General features: G+C 39.9%; 2 protein-coding genes across 2 annotated transcripts in view; both read left to right on the forward strand.

Annotated features, from left to right (window-relative positions):
* The window catches only part of LOC111190422 (NACHT, LRR and PYD domains-containing protein 12-like), a 47,369-nt gene extending 43,521 nt beyond the window's left edge, over positions 1-3,848 (forward strand). The window contains exons 9-10 of the mRNA XM_049468659.1: positions 878-924; positions 2,131-3,848. Coding sequence (XP_049324616.1) covers positions 878-924; positions 2,131-2,720 — 637 coding nt within the window. The 3' untranslated portion in view covers positions 2,721-3,848. The remainder of the gene's footprint in view (positions 1-877; positions 925-2,130) is intronic.
* LOC111188581 (NLR family CARD domain-containing protein 3-like) overlaps positions 1-26,198 on the forward strand; it is a 66,660-nt gene that overhangs the window by 22,286 nt on the left and 18,176 nt on the right. The window contains exon 4 of the mRNA XM_049468823.1: positions 25,483-25,548. Within this exon, the coding sequence (XP_049324780.1) occupies positions 25,483-25,548 (66 nt within the window). The remainder of the gene's footprint in view (positions 1-25,482; positions 25,549-26,198) is intronic.

Raw genomic sequence — 26,198 nt, forward strand, 5'->3', positions numbered from 1 at the left:
ACTTTATAGTTTAAGTTTTACTTTCAAGTGTTAACTCGCTTTTTCCTGTTATTCTCCTCCATGCTGAGATGGTGTTCAGACTGGTAAAAGCTAATTGGTGTAAAAACACCTTTTTGATTCAAGAACCAACCCTTTACTCTCTATCAGAACCATGAGCTGCCATTATAAAGCAATTCAGAACTGTTAATATCATCTCAAAAGATAATGCATTCAGGAATGTGTCGTTGCACAAGAATCCTGCATGCCTGTTTCTCACCTTCCTGAACAAGTTCTTAACTCCCAGTTAGCAGAAGGGAATGGCGCCCTTGGAGGCCAAAAGAAGAGAATTAAGGAAAAAAGTGTCACAAAGAACTTAAAGCCTGGGAAGAAACAGTGAAAGACAGGGTGATCTGGAGAAACCTTGTCCGGAGGGGTGCTGCACTGTATAGCACTTATCTCTACCAGGATAAACAAGATAAGTACAGACTCAGAAATGAAAGAGCAACGTCCAAACAGATCAAACCCAAATCCACCTCTACTACATTCCCTTTTCCATACTGCACAGAATCAACCTCTACGTCCATCTGAAGACCCACAAGGACCAAGAAGAAGGACCGTCATACTCCACCCTAAGTCACTGCTGAGGATGAAGATGATGATCCTGCCTTCATCTCCATCCACACAGATATTTCTATAGATAATCAGTGGAGGTTTAGTGTAACACTGTTCAACACTGACCAAGATAGATCGATTCTTCACCTGTTCTAAACAGAGACCCTGTTATTCTCCCTCACGCCCCATAGAGGCTGGAAATAAAAGAACAATGCTCCCTAATATAAACCCAGAGAAACCATGCATTTCACTCCCTGCTGATCTGTGTGTGTGTGTGTGTGTTTAGAATGGAACATGGAGGCGAGATCAGAATCAAACCTGGATTAAAGAAATGTAAGTTCTCTCTCTCACACACACACACACACACACATACTACACTCACACACACTATGCACACATGCACTACACAACCTACACTCACACACACACACACACACACACACTACACATACACACATGGGCGTGGTAGTAGGGGGTAAAAGTGGACCTAACTATCCAGGGCCAGAGTAGGGAGAGGGGTCCATGAGAATCCTGATTTTTTTTGTGATGTTTTTATGTCAAATAAATTGGGCCCTCCAATAAACGATTTATTTATTAATATTTCAAATATACTGATAACATCAGCTGAGGGAATAAACGTAAGTCATAGTCCTCTCAACGTATTGGACATTCTGGGGGCCACCTCCTGGTGGCATTGCCCAACAGCGACCGCCTATGAGTGTAACGTCAGTGAGCCCAGATTGAATGACCTTGAAAGACATCATGCTGCACAAAAAGCAGAAATCAGGTTATCAAAAGAAAAAAGAAAGGAAGAAAAAAGAAAGAATGCAGAGTGAGGGGAGGCAGCTGTTGAAAGCTTTGTTTCCCAAAGGTGAACCGAGTTTGCTTGTTATGTAAAGTCCAGTTAAAGTTAGCGTAGTCCTCTCCAAACAGCTGCTACTGATGTTTGTATGCTCACGTGAAGTCGTTGGCTTAGCTAGTTACCAACCAGACAGCTGTAAGTAAGACAGCTAATGTTAGTTATCAACATTAACAGTTTCAGAAACAAACAGTTGTTTACCTTAATTTTAAAGTAAGTTATTATTTTGGTGCTATAGCCTATTGTCTACAAACACAGTAGAAAGAGCTGAAAGTGAAACTTTCTGGTGAGACTTAATATCGTTGAAAGGTCCACCTAGCAATATTTCTGCTACATATATCAACATGTATATAACCTACCAATATCACTGTAGGCTCAAGTGCACACTAGTAATATATTAAGCAATAAAGCAACTTTTTATTTTTTGTTAGGTAAAAAGCCTTAGTATTGCAGTGCAGGGATGTGCTTAAAAGCTATTGTCAATGCTCAGTACATTTATTATGTTACCAAAGTCAATGAATAATCATTTTAAATAATTGTGATCTCAATATAAATAAAAAATAACTGTGATTATGATTTTTGCGTGTGTAACGTGTGTGTAATGTGTGTATAGTGTGTGTGTAATGTGTGTGTAATGTGTGTGTAGTGTGCGTGTGTAATGTGTGTGTTCTTGTTTTCAGACGGCTGTGATTTCACACTGGATCTAAACACAGTAAACCCTCATCTCTCTCTGAGTGAGGAGAACAGGAGGGTGGAGTTTAGAGAGGAGCTGCAGCCGTATCCTGATCATCCAGAGAGATTTGATAAGTGGGAGCAGGTTCTGAGTAGAGAGAGAGTAACTGGTGATACTGGTGATACTGGTGTTACTGGTGATACTGGACGCTGTTACTGGGAGGCTGAGTGGAGAGATGGAGGAGGAGGAGCTGCTGTAGCTCTGAGTTATAAAACCATCAGCAGGAAAGGATTAGGATCAGTCTGTGTGTTTGGAGGGAATATAAACTCCTGGAGTCTGATCTACTCTGATAACAGATATTCTGTTCTTCACAACAATAACAGAACTGTTCTCTCCACTCCTCCCTCCGGCTGTAGGAGAGTAGGAGTGTATGTGGACTGTCCCTCCGGCACTCTGTCCTTTTACAGCGTCTCCTCTGATACACACTCACACACTCTCACACACTTACACACATTCTACACCACCTTTACTCAGCCCCTCTATGCAGGGATTTGGATTGGTTATGACTCCTCAGTGACTCTATGTAAAATAGAATAACCCTGTATTTAACAGTAGTGTGTGTGTGCATCTGAGTCAGTGTGTAAGTGTGGAGTGTGTAGTGTGTGTAGAGTCAGTGTGTAATGAGTGTGTGTATAACATCAGAAAAATTCGACCGTTTCTGAAGTAACAGGCCACCCAACTCCTGGTACAAGCAGTGGTCATCTCACGCCTCGACTACTGCAATACCCTACTAACTGACCTCCCTGCCTGTGTAGTAAAACCACTCCAGATGATCCAGAATGCAGCAGCACGTCTGATCTTCAACCAGCCAAAACGGGCACATGTCACATTGAGCTCCATTGTCTACCAACTGATGCTCGCATCAAATTCAAAACTCTTACAATTGCCTACAAGGTGATACAGAACAGCTCCTTCCTACCTGCTTTCACTCCTGAAGACTTACGCTACCTCCCGGCCGCTGCGCTCCTCCAACGAACGTCGCCTCGCTTTACCAAACAAACATTCACACAAAGCAATCCAGAGTGTTCTCATACAGAGTTCCCCAATGGTGGAACAAACTACCTTCCACTACCAGATCAGGAGAATCTCTCACTATCTTTAATAAACTCCTGAAGACAGAGCTCTTCAAAGAGCACTTACTCTCCTAACACTTCTAACTAACTACCTTCTACTACCAGATCAGGATAATATCTCACTATCTTTAATAAACTCCTGAAGACAGAGCTTTTCAAAGAGCACTTACTCTCCTAACACCTCTAACTAACTACCTTCTACTACCAGATCAGGAGAATCTCTCACTATCTTTAATAAACTCCTGAAGACAGAGCTCTTCAAAGAGCACTTACTCTCCTAACACTTCTAACTAACTACCTTCTACTACCAGATCAGGAGAATCTCTCACTAACTTTAATAAACTCCTGAAGACTGAGCTCTTCAAAGAGATCTTACTCTCCTAACACCTCTAACTAACTACCTTCTACTACCAGATCAGGAGAATCTCTCACTATCTTTAATAAACTCCTGAAGACAGAGCTCTTCAAAGAGCTCTTACTCTCCTAACACCTCTAACTAACTACCTTCTACTACCAGATCAGGAGAATCTCTCACTATCTTTAATAAACTCCTGAAGACAGAGCTCTTCAAAGAGCACTTACTCTCTTAACACCTCTAACTAACTACCTTCTACTACCAGATCAGGATAATCTCTCACTATCTTTAATAAACTCCTGAAGACAGAGCTCTTCAAAGAGCACTTACTCTCTTAACACCTCTAACTAACTACCTTCCACTACCAGATCAGGAGAATCTCTCACTATCTTTAATAAACTCCTGAAGACTGAGCTCTTCAAAGAGCACTTACTCTCCTAACACCTCTAACTAACTACCTTCTACTACCAGATCAGGAGAATCTCTCAATATCTTTAATAAACTCCTGAAGACAGAGCTCTTCAAAGAGCACTTACTCTCCTAACACCTCTAACTAACTACCTTCTACTACCAGATCAGGAGAATCTCTCACTATCTTTAATAAACTCCTGAAGACAGAGCTCTTCAAAGAGCACTTACTCTCTTAACACCTCTAACTTACTACCTTCTACTACCAGATCAGGAGAATCTCTCAATATCTTTAATAAACTCCTGAAGACAGAGCTCTTCAAAGAGCACTTACTCTCCTAACACCTCTAACTAACTACCTTCTACTACCAGATCAGGAGAATCTCTCACTATCTTTAATAAACTCCTGAAGACAGAGCTCTTCAAAGAGCACTTACTCTCTTAACACCTCTAACTTACTACCTTCTACTACCAGATCAGGAGAATCTCTCACTAACTAACTAACTACTTCTAACCTCATTTCCTTCTTCTTCTCCTTCACTTCTCTATCCTATTATTTCCCTTTGACCTCCTTTAAGCCCTGTCTGAAGATGTTTTACCTTTAAATTCTATTACTTTTGTACTTCACTATTATAAGTTGCTTTGGACAAAAGCGTCTGGCAAATGTAATGTAATGTACTATGTGTGTAGTGAGTGTGTAGTGTATATAGGGTGTGTACAGTGTGTATGTGTGTGTGTTTGTATAGTGTGTGTATAGTGTGTTTGTGTGTGTGTGTGTGTGTGTCAGCGTGAGTGCATTACACAGCTGTGAGTGTTTATACTTGTGTGCTGTTATAGCTGTATCGCGGGAATGTGTGGGCGGAACCATGAGGCTCAAGGGACCAATCACAGCAGCTGCTGTCTGTCTCATTTAGTTACATATCTGGGTTAAAGGGCATCAAGGAATGATAATAATAAGTATCATTTTTTAAACATAATTATTTTCAGTGATTACACTGATTATTACTCGATGAGTTTTGATGATCTATGGTATAAAATTAAATGAATAAATGTACAATATGTTGTTTGGTTTGGTATAATGAAAAGAAGATTTGCAATAGAAGGACTTTTAATAAATTGTAAAATTAATGTTATAAATGTGAATCTAAAAACGTCTAATATGTGTTTGAAATAAAGAGATGTGAAGTCTGTGACATTATTTATTTATTCATTTACTGCTCTGCTGAAATTCATTTTCATTTAAATCATTGCATAATTTAAAATACTTCTATAGTAAAAATGATATTTAAAAATTACCTCACCCAGACCCTTCAGCAATCAACTATAAAAATGTGCACAGTAACTATAGTTTATTATTAGTTATATTTATTTCTGGCATTTTTAAGGATTTATAATTATGCTCAGTACTTTATAATTGTAGCCTAATATAGCAGATATAGACATTCTGCTGTTTAAAAAATTTGACAGATGCTCATTCTTTGTTCCAATATTTATGGTAATTGCATTTTACAGCACTTAAATTAAAAGTAATTTCTTGAGTTGTATGTCCATCCATCCATCCATCCATCCATTTTCTTCCGCTTATCTGGGATCGGGTCGCAGGGGCAGCAGCCTAAGCAGGGAAACCCAGACTTCCCTTTCCCGAGCCACTTGAGCCCACTCGTCCGAGGGAATCCCGAGGCATTCCCAGGCCAGCCGAGAGACATAGTCCCTCCAGTGTGTCCTGGGTCTTTCCCTGGGCCTCCCGGAACACCTCACCAGGGAGGCATCCAGAAGGCATCCTAATCAGATGCTCAAGGCACCTCAACTGGCTCCTTTCGATGTGGAGAAGCAGCGGCTCTACTCTGAGTCCCTCCCAGATGACCAAGCTCCTCAGCTTATCTCTAAGGGAGAGCCCAGACACCCTGTGGAGGAAACTCGTTTCGGCTGCTTGTATACGTGATCTCATTCTTTCAGTCAAGACCCAAAGCTCATGACCACAGATGAGGGTAGGAGCGTAGATCGACCAGTAATTCGAGAGCTTTGCATCACTGCTGGTGCAGCATCCATCTCCCACTCCATCTTCCCCTCATTCGTGAATAAGACCCCAAGATACTTAAACTCCTCCTCCACTTGAGGCAGGACCCCCCCCAACCCGGAGAGGGCATTCCACCCTTTTCTGGCTTAGGACCATGGCCTCAGATTTGGAGACACTGATTCTCATCCCACTTCACACTCGAACTGCGACCTGCTCCAGTGCGAGTTGTAGATCACGAGCTGATGAAGCCAAGGACCACATCATCCGCAAAAAGCAGAGACGCTATCCTAAGGCCACCAAAACGTATCCCCTTAACACTCGCCAATGTGCACCACCTCCAGGCCTGGCTCCAGAGTGGGGCCCCGGTGACACACGTCCGGGCAAGGGAACACTCTCCGGCACTGTTACCTTTGGGTTCAGCAGCGTGGAATGACTGCTCTCCCGCGCTGTTAGCCCTGGTTCTGTGGTGTGGAATGACTGCTTTATGGCACTGTTACCCCAGGTACAGCACCTGGAACTACCTGCTCTCTGGCGCTGTTACCCCAGGTACAGCACCTGGAACTACCTGCTCTCTGATGCTGTTAGCCCAGGTTCAGCAGCATGGAATGACTGCTCTATGGCGCTGTTGCCCTGGGTTCAGCAGCATGGAATGACTGCTCTCCGGCGCTGTTACCCCAGGTTCCACCACCCCTTTCAATACTCACGTGCAAAAGTCTCACTCGAGCAAAAAGAGCAACTTTAGACATTGTTGTGGCGCTGTTCAATCAGTGCTATATCTGCAGTTCACCACTTGCTACTAGAGGGCGCCCAAACTCCATTACAGAGCATGAAAGTGCTTAATATCATGAAATTCACACAATCAAAGGCATATATTCCCGAGTTACTGACTGCCCACCTGTCTGACCCGATACCGATGTTGGACCCTCAGGCTCTCGCGTCTCCTGTCTGGCCAGACTGATGGAAGTTTCTGAAGTCAGCTCTTCTCCACCACCCACCACAGATCAGCTGCTCATCGACCATCTTACTCTCCACTACTGATTACATCCAAGCCATTAGTGGCGCTATTACACTCCTGAATACATAAAACCTATATGGATGTATAAAAGACTTTTTAAATTTTAATTTAAAAGCGGTTTGACCAGTGGTAGGATGGTCCCCCCTCAAATGTGAGTCTTGGTCCTCCCAAGGTTTCTTCCTCCTCCTGCAGCTCTGAGGGAGTTTTTCACTGGGGGTTCTATATTCTGTATTTTCTATGTTTAATGTTTTGCCTGATTCTTTGTCCTGTAATCATGTTTCTGTAAAGCTGCTTTGTGCCAACACCTGTTGTAAAAAGCGCTATACAAATAAATTAGATTTGATTTGATTTGATATATTCGTATTGTGTTACATATATACACTGTGCATGCATTATGATTGAGGTTTGTTTATTTCAAAACAGAAATTAGTTTATTATTACAACACTTTAAAATGTAGAACGAGATTATATAATTATATTTATAACACTTCAAATATTCATGTAAATAAACAAAACCCATCTGATTGACGCTATTAATGCAGATTATATACATAGAATAAACGGTACACACAAGCTCCTCACACAAGCCCCACCCCCTAGCAGTGCTCTCACTGTATATATCCACGCCCTAATGAACACCTGTGGAGGAAGCGGTACGTCACCTATAACGTGAGGACGTGAGGAACATGTGTTTAATACATGGTTCTAGCTATTGTAGGGTCTGAGGGAGGAGTTATTACATCATATAAACATGGAATAAAGAACCCTTGTGCACTTAGCCAAAAGTCATGGGACAGCAGTATGTGAACTTATGGTAATGTTGTGTTCCATAAGGGACACAGGGCTTCGGAACGCACATACCTGTATAAGTGGTGAGGTGGTATCTTATAATTAGTTGGAATGAGGGCTGATAGTGGGTGCTGGAGCATTATGGGAGCTGTAGTGAGGGCTGACACAAGCATGATGTCCTATAATCTTTGTCATATAGGGTCCTACATAAAAGAGTACTTCTTACAGTAGTGGAACTTTTTGGTGCAGTCCTCTGTGAACAAAAGTATTAGGACAATTCTCAACTTGAGGGTATTAAAAAGAGTGTATCCTGCTTTTGTTGGAGTAACTGTTTCTACTAGAGCTTTGCTGAGGGTCATTATAGAACTGTTTAAGTTCTTAAATAGGAAAGTGATCTTGAATTGTTCAGCACAGGACCAAAAAGGGTTCCACACTGTTTTATGTCTTGTATTGAACCCTTCAGTGGTTCCCTAGTAATGGATATAAATGATTTATATTATCTATTTTTAAAAATCTCTAGTTTACAGTTCCTTAAAAACGTCCAAAGAAATGTTCTATGAAGCACCACAAATAGTTCCACTATTGTTGATAAAGGTCAAATAACCTTTATTTTCGGTTCTAAAGAGATCTTTTTTTTATGCGAGAACACCTGTTGGTGAAATGGTCGTCCATGTGTGCTTAGCCCAATAGTGTGCTAGTCTCTAGGGCTGCGTGCCAATCGTGTAATACACATTATTATTATTATTATTATTATTATTATATATAGAATATATACTGGTTCAGCACCAGGAATGACCTGCTCTCCGACCCTGTTAGCCCGGGTTCAGCACCTGGAACGACGTGCTCTCCGGCGCTGTTAGCCCGGGTTCAGCACCTGGAAAGACCTGCTCTCCGGCCCTGTTAGCCCAGGTTCAGCACCTGGAACTACCTGCTCCCAGGCCCTGTTAGCCCGGGTTCAGCACCTGGAAAGACCTGCTCTCTGGCCCTGTTAGCCCAGGTTCAGCACCTGGAACTACCTGCTCTCCGGCCCTTTTAGCCCGGGTTCAGCACCTGGAATGACCTGCTCTTTGGCGCTGTTACCCTGGGTTCAGCGGCATTCACTGACTGCTCTCCAGTGCTGTTACTCCAGTTTCAGCGGCATGGATTGACTGCTCTCCGTTGCTGTTAGCCCGGGTTCAGCTGTGTGGAATGACTGCCCTCCGGCGCTGTTAGCCCAGGTTCAGCGGCGTGGAATGTCTGCTCTCTGCCGCTGTTAGCCCAGGTGCAGTAGCATGGAATGACTGCTCTCCGGCGCTGTTAGCCCGGGTTCAGCACCTAGAATGACCTGCTCTCTGGCACTGTTACCCCGGGTTCAATGCCAGGAATGACCCACTCTCTTGGCACACTTAGCCCGTGTAACAGCACCAGATGGAGACTTTTGTTCCATGGTGCTGAAGTTTGGATTTTAGCATAGCTAGCTAACTCTTCTTCTGTTCTTCTCTCTCGTGCTTCTTCACCCTCCTCCGGCTGTTGGTAGTAGGTGGTCTGTCACAAACCCTGGAGATATCAGCCAATAGTATAGAATAAACAGTATACACAAGCCCCACCCCTAGCAGTGCTCACACTGTATATGTTCGCACACCACGCCCTAATGACCACCTGTGGAGGAAGCGATACATCACATATAACATGTGAGGACGTGAGGAACATGTGTTTAATGTGTTTGAGTTCTAGCTATTGTAGGGCCTGGGTAGGGGTTATTACATCATATAAAGCTATCTGGTGCAAACTACTTACTATGTTGATATATGGCATTTACCAGATACTTTGTTGTGAGTGGACTATCTGGTGGTCACCACTTACTATATGGTGCTCACTACTTAGTATGTTAGCATGTGGTGCTCTCCAGGTACTATGTGGTGAGCACCAGTTACTATGTGGTAAGCACCAGATACTAACATACTAAGTAGTGAGCACCAGATAGTAAGTGGTAAACACTTGTTACAATGTGGTGAGCACCAGCTATCCAGAGCTCTCCACTTAGTATATGGCTCTCACTATTTAGAATGTTGGGGTTGCCTGCAAATTTTCATGCCTCAGAAGTCAACATAGGCCAAACTCCTTCCCCAGAGCATCCATTGGTCTGAAATCGAAATATGTTGTCCAACTGGCATCTTTGGGGTTGCCTGCAGAGTTTCGTGCCACAGAAGCCATCATGGGCCAAACTCCTTCCCCAAACCACCCAACCCCAACCACTGGTGGTAAGCACCAGTTACTATGTTACCACTTAGTATCTGGTGCTCACTACTTAGTATGTTAGTATCTGGTGCTCACAATTTAGTATCTGGTGCTCCCTACTTAGTATGTTAGCATGTGGTGCTCACCAGATACTATGTGGTGAGCACCAGTTACAATGTGGTAAGCCCAAGCTGTCTGGTGCTCACTAGTAAGTATCTGGTGCTCACTACTTAGTATGTTAGTATATGGTGCTCACTATTTAGTATCTGGTTCTCACCAGATACTATGTGGTGAACACCAGTTACTATGTGGTGAGCAACATGTTTTTTTTGTGGTGAGTACCAGTTGGTCACTATTTAGTATATTAGTATGTGGTGCTCCATCACTTAGAATATGTTGCTCACCACTTAGTATAACTATGTATATTGTGCTCTCCATTTGGTATCTAGTGCTCACTATTTACAAACAATCTCCAGTGATGTATTTGTTTAATATGACTCTATTGTGATCTTCAGGCAGTAATCAGAGCTCAGGCTAAGTGAAAATAAAAGTGAAAGTAAAAAGTAATTAATCTGTAAAATATGATTTCTGCGTTCTGTGTGTCTGAAGTTTAATAAATAAGTATAAATCTACACGCTTGTGTTTAATGTGGGTTTTTATAGGGAGATTTGGCTCCACCTGGCGGCCGAAACGGGAAACGCCCGCAGAGCGGCTGCACTGAGTGATCTCTCAGTGGAGAAACAGCGCCCCCCTCAGGATCTCAGCGCTCATTACCTGTGATCTGTTACTGCAGGGGTTTATAATGCTGAATATTTAATTTCTGCTTTGATCTGGAATGATTTTCTAATCATAACTCAGTTATATATAAACTAAATAAACTATATATTACCTTATTTTACAGTGTAATAATGTATATATAGCGTAAGTTTTGTGGGAAATTCTATATATTATAATTTTAGATTTCTTGTGCTGCTGCTGAGGGGGAAATAAAGTTTGTCACTTACCTGTACACCTGTGTTACTGCTTAATAAATGTGTAAATGTAGCAATAAATAATTTTATTTATTTTGATTTTGATCTTTTCCTTTCAGAAAAGTTTGTGATACATATAAAAAGACAGAGAAATGCCAAAGCGAAAGATGGAAAAAATAAATAAGGTAATGTAACAGAAATGTATGTGGACATAGTAAAAGCTTTTAACTAAAAACTGCCTCATGCACAACAACATTCTTTACATACGACTGCAGTAAATTCAGCATTTATATCCATTATTTAAATAGAGTTACTCAAAACAAAAAGAACAGTTTTAGAACATGAAATCTGTGGTGAACAGATTCTTTTCCTCACCAACATTAGGACACAGTATTATTACAGTATACACATAAATATGTGTATATATATATAAGGTCCCTGTATTTTTATAATAATACAGTAAGTCTGCTCTTAATTTAGTAAAAGAAATGATATATTAAAGTTTGGAGCTGTGGACTTTATTGGGTGTTTTCTCAGAAATGATCATGTGACTAAAGTAACCTAAAAACCTTTATAAGCGGAAGTGAAATTAACCACAGTAGCCCTGCACTTTGCTGAGCTGTGAGTTTTGTTTCTGCAGGTTTAGTTCCTCTTTTATTTCTTTATTTTTCTATCATTTACTGTAGAGTTTAATTTTTTTAAAGTGTAATAGATCACACAGAGGAACATCACAATTCATCTAATATATTTTAACACAAAATACACCAACATTTCTAGGAAATGTATATTTTTAAAAATTAAAAATTCACAACAATACACTTAGTGAAAAGATATGAAAAAATATTTTAATTGTTGTTTAATTTAATTGTTAAGTTGTTATTATTTAAACATTTTTATTTGTCTTGATTTGTGCAGTTTTCCTTTTTTTTTAATTAACCTAGGTGTAATCCAAGTGGGATTAAACGCACGTGGCAGCAAGTGAAGATAAAATATAAAATCATAGTGAAAATGGTATGACTTGTACACAACTACCTAATGTTTATACTTTTATCAAGCTTAGTGTGCCCTACAGTTGATTCTGGTTTTGTAGCTAATAGGAAAAAGGCTAAGGTAAGAAAAACAGGAGGGGGGCACCACCGCCACCTTTTACCCAGGCAGAGGAGCTGGAACTTTCACAGAACAGTAGGAGGCCCATCCCTCACGGAATCATTGGAGGGAGCTTATCTGAGCCATCGACCCTCCCAGGACACACCTCATTATGTTAAAGGCATGTTCATTACATTTATTAGTTCATAGTTCATAAACTGTGAACTGCATTGATATTCTTAACATGTGATCTACAAAAGGAACATATAAAACTGCAAATAAAACAGACAAGACTGGAAATTGAGTTGCTGGAGTATAAATTAAAGATGGCAGCAGTTGCTGTGAGTGTATATCTGTTTTTACCAAGAATAAGGACAAGAAAATTCACTTGTTGGCATTTTTTTTCTTCAGGAAATAAATAAATCAAACACATAGGCCTGATCAAATTCACTGTATAGTGCAGACTCTCGAAAAATCCTTGCATCATGTACAGAGCCTGTCCATTTGTTGATCATATGATGATCTTAATGGAGGAGAAAATAAGTTTTTCTAATGTATTAAATATAAGTCCTTTTTGTTTTTTTAAAAGTAGTAAATTTATGATCAGTACTTTTCTGTTTACATAATCTCCTTCATTTTTGGCAGGTGCTTTAATTGGAATGTGGGTTCCATCCATGCATCCAATGAAATGGAAATCCTAAAATATAAAATTTTGCAAAGCTATTTATCTTTTACTTCCCATTTGTCTGATAATTTTGTAATTTTAGTTATAAAGACAAACCTGCAATTCTGTGGAATTCCTCTTTAATGTTCATTAAAGGCTTATGCCCAGGAAACACCACAAAACTGGACAACAACTGTTTTAAAGCTAGGCTTACTTTGTGGACTGACCGACCTACAGTTGCCTTGCCTATGTGTTCAGCATCTCCTACATTGTACAAAAAAGACCCATTGGCAAAAAAACAGAGCGCAAATCTGCAAAGATGTGAGGGCTGATCCACGATGTGGGATATTTTAAATGTGTGGCTTTAAAATATTGTTTAGGAATAAAATTGACTGCGAGGAAAAACGGTAACATTCGAGGAGAAACTAAAAGCACGTCTAATCTGGGTCTAAGTACTCGTTCACAAGGGAGAGCTCTGTGAATATTTCCTGAGTTCGGAGTAAGTTAACCGGCCAGTGAGCAGGTTGGCTTCAGAGCGTAAGTTGCTATAGTAACTGACTCAGGTTCTCTCTAAGCTTGGTTTCTGGAACGGAAAACTCTGAGTTTCCGTTAACTCTGAGTTTACTTACCCGGTTTTATCACTTAACCTGCTTTCTGGAATACCCCTCTGGTGTATCTTTGCACTAACCTCTGTTGTTTTGTATCCCGCGTTTGCTTTCTTGTTTTTCTCAGTTTATTACCCCTTGTTTATTCTTGCTTATTCTCCTTGTTCTGTTTTGTTTATTCTTCTTGTTTTAGTTCCTAGTTTATTCTCCTTGTGTCTTGTTTGTTTTGGTTTATTTCTTTGTACCTTTGTTTGTTTATTTATAATAAATATTTCCCTTACCTGCACATACTTCCGCCTCCACGTCTTCCTGCTTGGCCTCACTGACTCTGTGGGTGTGTGTGTGTGTGTGTGTTTATTGGATATTTATTGAAAAACAGAACAAATCTCATCCCGTATTGGTTCAATAAGGAATGCAACAATTCAATACCAAATAAGGGGTGATTCTATATTGTATGGGGTGGGGAGTATTTTACGCTACTTAAAATTCTTCTCTTTAGGGTGATTTTTAAAAAAAATATGGAATTGCATCATAAACTATTGTAAACTAATCGCATCAGAACCTTAGTTGAGGTCAAGCTAACTACTCTGCACTGCTGCACATGCTCAGTTTGGCTCTTTAGTTGAACAGGGTCTACTGAGCAATTCTGCAGGGGGTTTAAATTTTAACCTGATGCTGGTCGTGATATTTGCTTTGCTTATATTAGTCGTGTCCTCCCAGCTCTCACTCACCGTCAGTGTGTAGTCATTCTCCACAGGATGCTGCTGACGATTTACACTCACCGGCCACTTTATTAGGTACACCTTGCCAGTACCGGGATGGACCCCCTTTTGCCCTCTGAACTGCCTTAATTCTTTGGTATCACAGATTCAACAAGGTACTGGAAACATTCCTCAGAGATTCTGGTTTATATTAACATGATATTATCACGCAGTTACTGCAGATTTATCAGCTGCACATCCATGATGAGAATCTCCCACAATTCCACCACATCCCAAAGCTCCTCTACTGGATTGAGATCTGGTGACTGTGGAGGAGACTCCAGTACAGTGAATTAACTCATTGTAGTGTTCAAGAAACCAGTCTAAGATGATTGGCGCTTTATGACATGGAGCATTATCCTGCTGGAAGCAGCATCAGAAGATACAGGCAACCCAAAGGCCAGGAAAATGATATCCCCCACACCATTACAGCACCACCAGCTTGAACCGCTGATACAAGGCAGGATAGATCCATGCTTTCATGTTGTTGATGCCAAATTCTGACCCTACTGTCTGAATATAGAAGCAGAAATCATCAGAGAGTCATCAGACCAAGTGATGTTTTCTTCTACAATCTTCTATTCTCCAGTTTTGGTGATTCTGTGTGAATTATAGCCTCAGTTTCCTGTTCTTATCTGTAGGAGCTGCACCCGGTGTTTCTTCTGCTGCTGTAGATCATCATCCTCCCCAAGGTTGGACGTGTTGTGAAATCTAGAGATGGTTGTGTGTGAAGTTCACAGTAGATCAGCATTTTCTGAAATACTCAAAATGAAATACAACTTCTAGTGGGTTTCTTGAGAACTTAAAAGTTTGAGTTCCTCAAAAAATAAAATCTATTGCAGTAAGTTTCCCTGAAATTGAGTGTTTTACAGCTAAGTGGGGGTACAGGTGATTTCAGTAGATCTGTTACTGTAACTCTACTGTTCTCTTCTATTTCTACTCTGATCTAATATCTTTTGAGTTTTTAACAGATACAGAACTGAATTCATACTGCATCTGTGGGCTTCCTGTATGTAGCTGTGTCTGAGTTTGTGGTGTAAACCTGTTTCCTCTTATGCAGATCTGCTTGCTCTCTTAACTCATCAGTTTTAAAACGGAGCTGCACTGAAGTCTGGAGTTAAAAGCTTCCTCTACAGATCAGAAGAAGTTTTATATGGAAAGTTTATGATCAGAATGATCTAAAAGCTAAATTCTATCCTCTGTTCCAGATCTAAAAGTACAGGAGTTTAGAAGCTGAGGACTAAAAGCTCATGGACTGATACAGCTCTGCTCACAGCAGGTAAGATCATTTCATTTAATTACACTCTTTATTTTTACTCTTTCTCTCTGGATTCTACAGGATACATGAACAATGTCTTTTAATCTAAACTTTCTGATCTTTACTTTTAACACTCCTCTGCTACAGTTTCAGTATGTACAGTTAATTTTATCATAAACTGGAAAAAAAATTATTTAAATATAAGGAAAATGACAGTAATGTGTAATTTGTTTGTATTTACTGTGCTGTTTGTTAGATTTTTTTCCTTCATTTTTTAACAAGGTCAGTATTAATTTGATAAAACATGATTTTGTTTTTTTTTTTAGTGTAGACATTAGCTTCTCTTGTTTTTGGTTAATGTAGGGAAATTAATTTGATTTCTGTTTTTTGTTATATAGTAAAATGCTCAAAAGAAATAGTAAATCCTAAAATTTGTAATTGTCTTCACAACAGATCCTCTCTGCATCACCTCCACATACTGTCTCTACACTGCTCTTCACAGAGTTACTGCTTAAGGTGGAACTTGTGTAACTTTGAATGCCAAATTTTGAATATAGGTACAGTAATGAAAAGAAAGACCTCAGTTGGCCTGATGGTGATGCAATTGAGCAATATTTTGCATTTGAGTGAATATCTCAGCAACTGTGACATCTACAGTGAAAATTCTTTTTGAATCTTATATCTTATTCCATCATTCATGACTGCATTAAAGAGTTTTAGGCTCCGCCCACATCCACCACTGCCATTTTTAGCAAAATCTACAAAACAACAATTTTTTTTCCACTATGAAATTTGATTTGCCACATGATTCTTTGGAATGAATCCGAGTTTCACAGCATGAAAACATCTGTTTCTCAACAACCACTACCAGTCCAATTGAGGTGAATCTGTGACCCATTTGGTGAGGGACATATTAAGGACAAGTCAATAATGTAAAAATCAGGGCTGCAGTTTATAAAAGTAATAAGTAAGTTATATTTATTTATGTAGCACTTTTCTAAGAGAGAGCCACAAAGTGCTTGGCAATAAAATAATTAAAACATAATACATAAATAATGATATAGTCAATAAAATATGGCACATTCAAACCACAAAAATTAGGCATGTTTTCCATGATCGCACTTTAAAGCCAAAAAAACAAAAAAGTGGGTTTTAATTTTTTTTTAAAGGATGCTGCAGATTCCGCGAGTCTGATATCTAAAGTTAGACTGTTCCATAATTTAGGAACAGAAACACAGTGAAGATCAATCTCCCTTTCATTTCAGTTTAGTTTTAGGAACAACCAAATGTCCCTTGTTAGAGGATTTCCACAAGTTCACAATGACACTAAAATCTTTACAGGTATTTTTTGTAATATTTTATAAAATCGATAACAAATAATGCAAAAGAACCCAGAACCTTTTTGCAGTTTTTACAACCAAATTTACATTTATATATACAGCTGGCTGTTCACAGAATTAGTAACGTGTTACTCTAATCTGACCCTTTATTTCAGTAACAAGTAATCTAACGTGTTACTATTTCCAATCCAGTAATCAAGATAAATTTACTTATCCAAGTCACTGTGCATTACTCTCTCTCTCCACCTCACTCACACACACTCACACACACTCACACACACACACACACACACACACACACACACACACAAACACACACACACACACACACACACCGGGTTCTGGGTTCTGTCCTCCTTCAGAAATCCAGGAACTTCTACATCTTTACCAGAAATCCTCCACTAAACCTGAATCTACTCTCCTTCTACAGGAGCAGTCCTACAGGATGGAAGGTGATCCACAAGTGTTGGAGGATGATCCAGATCAAAAAGGTGATGTAGCAGATGCTCCTCCCACATTTTCTTTCCTCCCTTTTTTTCTTGGCCAAAATATCAGAAATTTAAATTGGAATAAATGGCATGCTTGACATTACTTTGTTTTGAGAAATATCTCTTGGTTGTGCCCATAGTGAAAGCTAGCAATGAAAGTTTTTTCATTTTTTAGAATTTGTAATTTTTTAGATTTTCTGTTAAAATCAGTATTTCTCTTTCATTTCCATATTGTTTTTAATGGTTTTTTGTACAACAACTACAACAATCAACAATTCTGAATTCCAGCCCTTTTGCATCAATAAAATATAAAAAGTAAAAACTACATGTTATACAGGATACTTAAAAAAAAATCCTATAATTAATTCTGCTGAGCTCTGAATCTTTACATACTCAGGCACCGCCCCTGCCATTCACCAGTCAAAAGCATCTTACATGACTTCAGTTGACCAGTCAAATGCAGCTACAGTATATACTGTAAACATCTGGTACTGAGTCATTAACAGTGGATTATTTAATGAGATTGGGGAAGTAACTCACTGGTGGATAGTTAATAAATATTTTATATTTTACCCAAGTAATAAATAAAATGAACAAATTTATGCAACAGAACTGGTCCAGAACACTCCAGCTTTCAGTGAACTGGTCCAGAAACCAACAGCACCCAGTGAACTGGTCCAGAACACCACAGCACCCAGTGAACTGGTCCAGAACACCACAGCTCCCAGTGAACTGGTCCAGAACACCTCAGCTCCCAGTGAACTGGTCCAGAACACCACAGCTCCCAGTGAACTGGTCCAGAACACCACAGCACCCAGTGAACTGGTCCAGAACACCACAGCTCCCAGTGAACTGGTCCAGAACACCACAGCTCAGACTGGAGGGAATGTAATTGCACCTGTTCTACAAGGAAATGTGTTTAATGGCTCAGTTCATATTCACACAGGAGCTGAATCTCAACATGAAGGTAAATAAAAAACATTGTCTGAAAAATAAAAAAGGTAAAAAGATGAAACATTTGTTTACTGCCTTTGTCTGATAATGATTGTAAAACAGACACAAATGCAATTGTTGATATTGTATTATTTCTATAACTTTACCACAACTAAATTAATTCTTAACTAACTAACGCCATCAGCAGCTGGAGTCTGAGAGAGAGAGAGAGTAAAGTAGGTCATGCTGTTTCTCCATCAGCAGCCGGAGTCTGAGAGAGAGAGAGAGAGAGTACAGTAGATCATGCTGTTTCTCCATCAGTAGCCGGAGTCTGAGAGAGAGACAGAGAGAGAGAGAGAGTACAGTAGATCATGCTGTTTCTCAATCAGCAGCCGGAGTCTGAGAGAGTGAGAGAGAGAGAGAGAGAGAGAGAGAGAGAGAGTACAGTAGATCATGCTGCTTCATCATCAGCAGCCGGAGTCTGAGAGAGAGAGAGAGAGAGAGAGAGAGAGTACAGTAGATCATGCTGTTTCTCAATCAGCAGCCGGAGTCTGAGAGAGTGAGAGAGAGAGAGAGAGAGAGAGAGAGTACAGTAGGTCATGCTGTTTCTCCATCAGCAGCCGGAGTCTGAGAGAGAGAGAGAGAGAGTACAGTAGTCATGCTGATTGTCCGAGCTCGCTGTGATGTCGTCTAGTGATGCTGCATTGGTGGCAGTTGGGGAAAAAGAGGCAGAGTCTGACTTCACATGTATTGGAGGAGGTATGGGCTGACCTTTACCGTCCTAGAAATATACATTATTAAAGAATATTATGCACTGAGAAAAAAATAAAATCACACTATATATAACAGAACCTTATGAATTATATATTATGTTTACACACTGTTTTATTATATTATTATATTTATTATATTATTATATGTTTATGTGGCCAATTGTCCAAACCATTGAGCTTCTCTTCAGCTGTAAAACCCCCATCACTAGTAATGCTTTATAACACAAGGAGAGTTAAGACGAGCACATGCCTCCTCCGACATGTGGGAAACCAATCACTGCCTCTTTTCAAACTGTAGCATCATATTTAACATCATAATTAGTGTTACGACCTGGTCTAGGTCAGCCCGTAACATAGAATAAAGAGGCCCCCATGCCCTCCTGGTTCCCCAACCACACATACTCCTGTTAGTCAAAAGGTTTAGTTTATTTAACAAATTGTAAAGAATACAAGGCTTAAATCAAAGGGGAGATAACAGTAAGGGATGAAAGAGAAAATAATAAACAAAACAAAACTAACTTCAAGATTAAGAGAACTAACTTAACTAACAAAGAAAAGATTAAATACAAATCACTAACCTAACTCCCTAATTAAACAAACCAAGAGAAAACTTAGAAAAAAAATAAACTCTTTCTCCCACTGAGAGAACTTGTTAGAATAGGCTTATTTTCTCCCCACTGAGAGACCAGAAAAAACAGTGTTCACACCAAAGAACATGATTTTACCATCAGTTTAGTTCTAACACTTTAACGGCTACAAACTTTAGAGAGACCATGTGGCAGGGAACCAGGAACACACAGGAGCCATGTTGGAAGCCAAGCACCACCCTCGCACTTCCTGTTCCTGTTCCCTTTTATGGTTGGTTCCCCCTGGTGGTGACCAATCAGTTTAGGTTTGCATTATGCAGTAACCTGCAGTAGGAAGACACACTCAAACAGAAAGAAAAAAAACAATAATCAGCAATTATGACCTATAGGGTCGTAACACTCCCACACCTAAAATGAAAAACAATTTGTTTTTCTACAGTCTAGACAATGCATCAGCTACAACATTCTCAGTTCACTTCTTGTATTTTACCTCTAGATTAAAATCCTGAACCATTAAAAACCATCTCATCAACCTCTGATTTGTGTTTCTCATTCTGGATAAGAAAATCAAGGGATTATGGTCAGTATAGACTACTACAGGTAAAATGCTGGAACCTAAGTAGACTTCGAAATGTTGCAAAGCAAACAAAAGAGCCAAAGCTTCCTTTTCAATGGTACTGTACCCAATTTGATGTTTGTTAAATTTCTTTGAGAAGTAGCAAACTGGATGTTCAACCCCTTGATGGTCTTCTTGCAGAAGTACAGCACCAGCTCCGATTGCACTTGCATCAACTTCGAGCTTGAAGGGCATAGAGAAGTCAGGAGCCTTAAGGACAGGAGTGCTACACAAAAGAGACTTAACAGCATTAAAAGCAAAATCACACTGTTCAGTCCACATCATTGTCTGATCTTGTTTTAGCAAATTAGTCAATGGGGCAGCAACACTTGCAAAGTTTTTACAAAACCCACGGTAGTAACCCGCCATACCTAAAAAACGTCTAAGGTCACGTTTTGTTTTTGGCACAGGAACATCAATAATAGCCTGAACTTTCGCCTCAAGAGGGCGCACTTCACCTTGACCAACCTCTTTTCCCAAATATACTACTCTTGCTTTACCAAACTCACATTTAGCAAGATTAAGTGTCAGATTTGCGTCTTGTAATCGGTCAAAAACATTGCGGAGATTTGCCATATGTTCATCCCAATGTTGTGCATACAAAATAACATCGTCCAAATAGGTCTAACAGTTATCTACATTTGCAAAGATTTTCCACATTAATCTTTGAAATGTAGCAGGAGCATTTCGTAACCCAAATGCCATGACTGAGTACTGTAAAAAGTTGTCTGGAGTCACAAAAGCTGAAATTTCAGCAGCAGCAGGGGTTAAAGGTACTTGCCAATATCCCTTCAATAGGTCTAGCTTAGTCACAAACTTAGCATTCCCAACCCTATCTATGCAATCTTCCATTCTAGGCAAAGGGAAAGAGTCTGGCTTAGTAACGGAGTTGACTTTTCTATAGTCAGTACAAAATCTACTGGAGCCATCAGGCTTGGGTACCAACAGGGAAGGAGAACTCCAGGAGCTCTTACTAGGTGTGGCTAAACCATTTTCTAACAGATACTGAACCTCTTTTTGCATTTGCTGACGTTTAGTGGGATTTACACGATACACATGTTGCTTGATAGGTTGGTGTCCCTGAACATCAATGTCATGACTTAGCACGTTTGTTTGAGTTGGAACATCAGAAAACAAAGAAGGATAGTCACAGATTAATTAAATTACATCTTTTTGCTTTTCGTTAGAAAGATGCATTAGAGGGGCATTTAAATCACTTAAAATCACAGAATTTTGAAGCCTAGGACTAAAAAGAAGACCATCACGAAAAATTATGTCATCAGTACTCGGATTTTCTGCATCCTGCAAAATAGCAGCACTACTGGTTTCAGATCAGGACTAATGGGAGAAAGTTGTTCTCTTGGCACATACGGTTTCAACATGTTGATGTGGCAGACACGGCTTTTCCTACGCCGATCTGGGGTTTGAATGGCATAATCTGTGGCACTTAGCTTACGCTCTACAATGTACGGGCCTGAAAATTTTGCACATAGTGCTGAACCAGGCAGAGGTAGCAAAACGAGAACTTGGTCACCACTTTTAAATTCTCGTTGCACTGATTGAGTGTCAAATCTTGCTTTCATTTTGGACTGAGAATTAGCTAGAGCAGTTTTTGCAAATTAATTTGCTTGGTACAATCTTTCACGAACCGAACTAACATACTCCAACACACTTTTTTCCTCACTGCTCTCTGAAACTAGCTGTTCCCTAAGCAATTTTAGTGGCCCACGGACTGAATGACCAAAAACCAATTCGGAAGGACTAAAGCCAAGAGACTCTTGCACTGTTTCGCGAATAGCAAACAGTAAAAAGGGGATTCCCTCATCCCATTCCTTTCCGGAATCCAAACAGTAAGTGCGAAGCATTGCCTTAAGAGTTTGGTGAAATCTCTCGAGTGCTCCCTGAGACTCTGGGTGATATGCACTGGACATGCGATGCTTAATTTGCAATAGCTTCATAACTTGGGCAAACAAACGAGAGGTAAAATTTGGTCCCTGAGCAGTCTGAATATGCTTGGGCAGACCAAAAGTAGAAAAGAATTTAACAAGTGCCTTTACAATGCCCTTTGCTTTTAAATTGCGAAGTGGGATGGCCTCAGGATACCGAGTAGCTGCACACATTAGAGTTAGCAAGTACACGTTACCCGACTTGGACTTTGGAAGAGGACCTACACAGTCTATAATGAGATGCTCAAATGGGGCTCCTAACACAGGAATTGGGTGAAGTGGGGCTGAAGGAATAGCTTGATTAGGTTTACCAGTGACTTGGCATGCATGACACGAGTGACAGTATTTGACTACATTCCGCTTAAGACCTGGCCAAAAGAAATAGCGCAGAATTCTGTGGTAAGTTTTACGAATTCCTAAATGGCCGGACATTACGTGATCATGGGCTAAAGTAAGAATTTGTTGCCGATAGTTAGTAGGAACAACGAGTTGATAAACAACACTCCAATCCATTTTTTCTAAACATGTGGGAGTCCATTTTCTCATTAGTACACCATTTTGGTAGAAATACGCTACAGCGCTATCATGCACTTCCTTGTCAGTAACTGTATTCGCTCTACAACTAGAAAGAGAGGGGTCTTTACTCTGCTCCTCAATTAAGAAGTCCTTCCCAAATTTTGTTCCAGAGACAGGATTGCACTCCAACTCATCCTGATTCTGAGACAAGATCTCAAAAGGCAAAATTTCACAACTTATTGGCACTGCGGATTCGGAATTCATGAACGTGTCAGAAAGATCAATTTGGTCTGCAAATTTATGTGCTTGTGCACGAGTCACTGCACATGCAGGGAACACATTGTCAACAGGAGGAACTGGCTCATCTACAACCTCAGGCAAAGGATTCACCTTTCCACGTGCCAGATCATTGCCCAAAATAAAATTAATGCCTTTCATGGGAAATTGTGAGTGAATTCCTACGTTTACATTACCAGTTACAAGCTTAGACTGGAGATGTACTGTGTGCAAAGGGACTCTACATACCCCTAACTCTATTCCTTGTACAAGTACATCTGAACCACAAGCAGAAAACTCAGAAAAAGGTAAAATTGAGTCTAAAATGAAAGACTGTGCCGCTCCAGTGTCTCTCAACATTTTAACTGGAATCTGAACTGCACTATCCCCAGTAAGTGAGACCAGACCTTCTAAGATAAAAGGTGTGTAGACTGAATCAGTTAAAATCTCATCAGCCAAGACATTTGGAGCATGAATAAAACCAACTGTTTTGGGTGTTTTTACAAATGTCTTAGGCTGAGAGTGTGGTGGCTTAGCTTCCAACAGAGGACAGGCAGCAATCAAGTGATCAGTTTCTCGACAATAAAAACAAGCACGTGGGCTATTCGAAACGGGTCGAGCCAAATTTGTGTTTTTGCCAGAATTTTGAGAGTTTCTAAAAGAGAATCGTTTTTGTGAATTAGAGTCTTGTCGAGGCGGAGAACAGAACACATTTTTGTGCGTCAACACAAACTCATCTGCAAGCACTGCAGCTTGGGAAACGGTACGCACCTTTTGCTCATTAAGATAAACTACAAGACGCTCAGACAAGCCATTTTTAAACTCCTCCAACAAAATCAGCTCTTTTAGTTGAGCAAAATTCTCAACTTTACAAGCGACACACCATTTGTCAAAAAGAACTGCCTTCTCTCTAGCAAATTCGACAAAGGTGTGATTGGCAGTTTTCACATGACTTCTAAATCTTTGACGGTATGCTTCATAATCTAGACTTTGTTAAATTGACAATGCGGCACAAACTTCCTGGGCTTTACCAACCAGCTTGCACTGTAAAAGCAAAGCCCAGACTTCTTTTGGCCAAAGTAAGGCCGTAGCTATACGCTCAAAAGCAGCAAAATAAGAATCTACTTCTGTTTCTCTAAATGTAGGAACAATGTTAATATACTTACTTACGTCAAACCCAGGTGAGACAGCAGGGGCAGGACCAGAAGTAGGGACTGAACCAGAAGTGGAGGGACGCGCAGCAGCAACTGCACCATGGTGTGGAAAAGGAGCCACAGTTGGTTGTACAGTAGCACGCAAGCGAAGAAGTTCAGTCTCATGCTCTTGACGCTTAACTTCCAACCTTAGCTCCTCAAGCCGAATACTCAACTGCAACCTCTCATTAGGATACAAAGTACTGGAATCCTGTACTGGAGCAGGAGCAGGAGTAGAAGCAGTAGGTGCAAACTGTGCTATACGTTGAGCAGGACTCTCAGGATCTATGCCAGGAGAGGTTGGAGAAGCCATTTCCACCTCAACTAAACCCTCTTCCTCTAAAGCAACACCTGGAGAAACTGACTCAGGCAAAGCAGGCAACACTCCATCATCCACTAACTTCTGTAACACTGCTTCCCTAATCACACTCTTACGGGCAGAATGTGATACACTAACATTGTAAAAAAACAGCCAAATGCAGTAAGTCATCCTTCCGACACTGCTCAAACACATGCATAGAAGGAGCACAAACAAACTTTTCTAGTTCAAAAGCCATCACTAAAAGAATTAAGCTACTGCATACCACCACACGCAAAAGAAAACTGCCAATAGACCCCAAAACATGAGCAGGACGAGCCCCCAAATTATGTTACGACCTGGTCTAGGTCAGCCCGTAACATAGAATAAAGAGGCCCCCATGCCCTCCTGGTTCCCCAACCACACATACTCCTGTTAGTCAAAAGGTTTAGTTTATTTAACAAATTGTAAAGAATACAAGGCTTAAATCAAAGGGGAGATAACAGTAAGGGATGAAAGAGAAAATAATAAACAAAACAAAACTAACTTCAAGATTAAGAGAACTAACTTAACTAACAAAGAAAAGAAAATGAAATACAAATCACTAACCTAACTCCCTAATTAATCAAACCAAGAGAAAACTTAGAAAAAAAAAAAACTCTTTCTCCCACTGAGAGAACTTGTTAGAATAGGCTTATTTTCTCCCCACTGAGAGACCAGAAACAACAGTGTTCACACCAAAGAACATGATTTTACCATCAGCTTAGTTCTAACACTTTAACGGCTACAAACTTTAGACAGACCATGTGGCAGGGAACCAGGAACACACAGGAGCCATGTTGGAAGCCAAGCACCACCCTCGCACTTCCTGTTCCTGTTCCCTTTTATGGTTGGTTCCCCCTGGTGGTGACCAATCAGTTTAGGTTTGCATCACGCAGTAACCTGCAGTAGGAAGACACACTCAAACAGAAAGAAAAACAAAACAATAATCAGCAATTATGACCTATAGGGTCGTAACATTAGTTTAGTAATAATAATGAATAGTGCTCAGCTCAGTGTTTTTGTGATTGAATTTTCTGATGTTGTTTCTTATTCTGTACTGCTGTGCTCTCAGGTGGAGCAGGTGGAGGACAGGTAATGAGTGAGAGTTCAGCAGCCTCTTCTACTACACTGACTGCAGGTAAACTCATCAAATAATCACTGTTATTCTGTGTTAATACATGAACATTACCAATAAACACTGTGGTCTTCCTAATATACTGTAAATCTATAGTGATATACACTTTCTCTTTGCATTTGGGGTGTAAAGCAGTTTTGTGTGTTATATATTTTTATGCAAAAGATTGGCCACATTTTGTGTTATGATATATTTTTGATTGATATTTTTGTAAATCTTAATTTGGCTTTTGTAAAAACTACACAAATATATATTTATTATAATTAATTATAAAATCAAATTAATCTTGCAAAAATCCTAACCTGCATATTTTCATCACTCTGGGCAATATTTTAATTTCTCTAGATGTTTTTTAGTAAACTCAGTCATTGGGTTACTGTAGAAAAAAAGCTTTCAATCTATATCTATTCTTACTTAATTATTATAATTGTTGTTACTACATGTGTATAATATTACTTTGATGAACAATTTAGAAAGACATGTTGTCGCAGACATACCCACTCTGAATGCAGTCATGGTAGACATTTTTCTTTAGAAAATTAAAGCTTAGTTTCAAGTTTCAAGTAAGATCTGTTCCAGATGTTTTCAGAATAGTTATTTATCTGTGTTTTACTGTAACAGTATATCCACATATATGACTAATTTAAATTGAT

The sequence above is a fragment of the Astyanax mexicanus genome, chromosome 1, assembly GCF_023375975.1.
Source record: "Astyanax mexicanus isolate ESR-SI-001 chromosome 1, AstMex3_surface, whole genome shotgun sequence".
NCBI lineage: Eukaryota > Metazoa > Chordata > Actinopteri > Characiformes > Acestrorhamphidae > Astyanax > Astyanax mexicanus.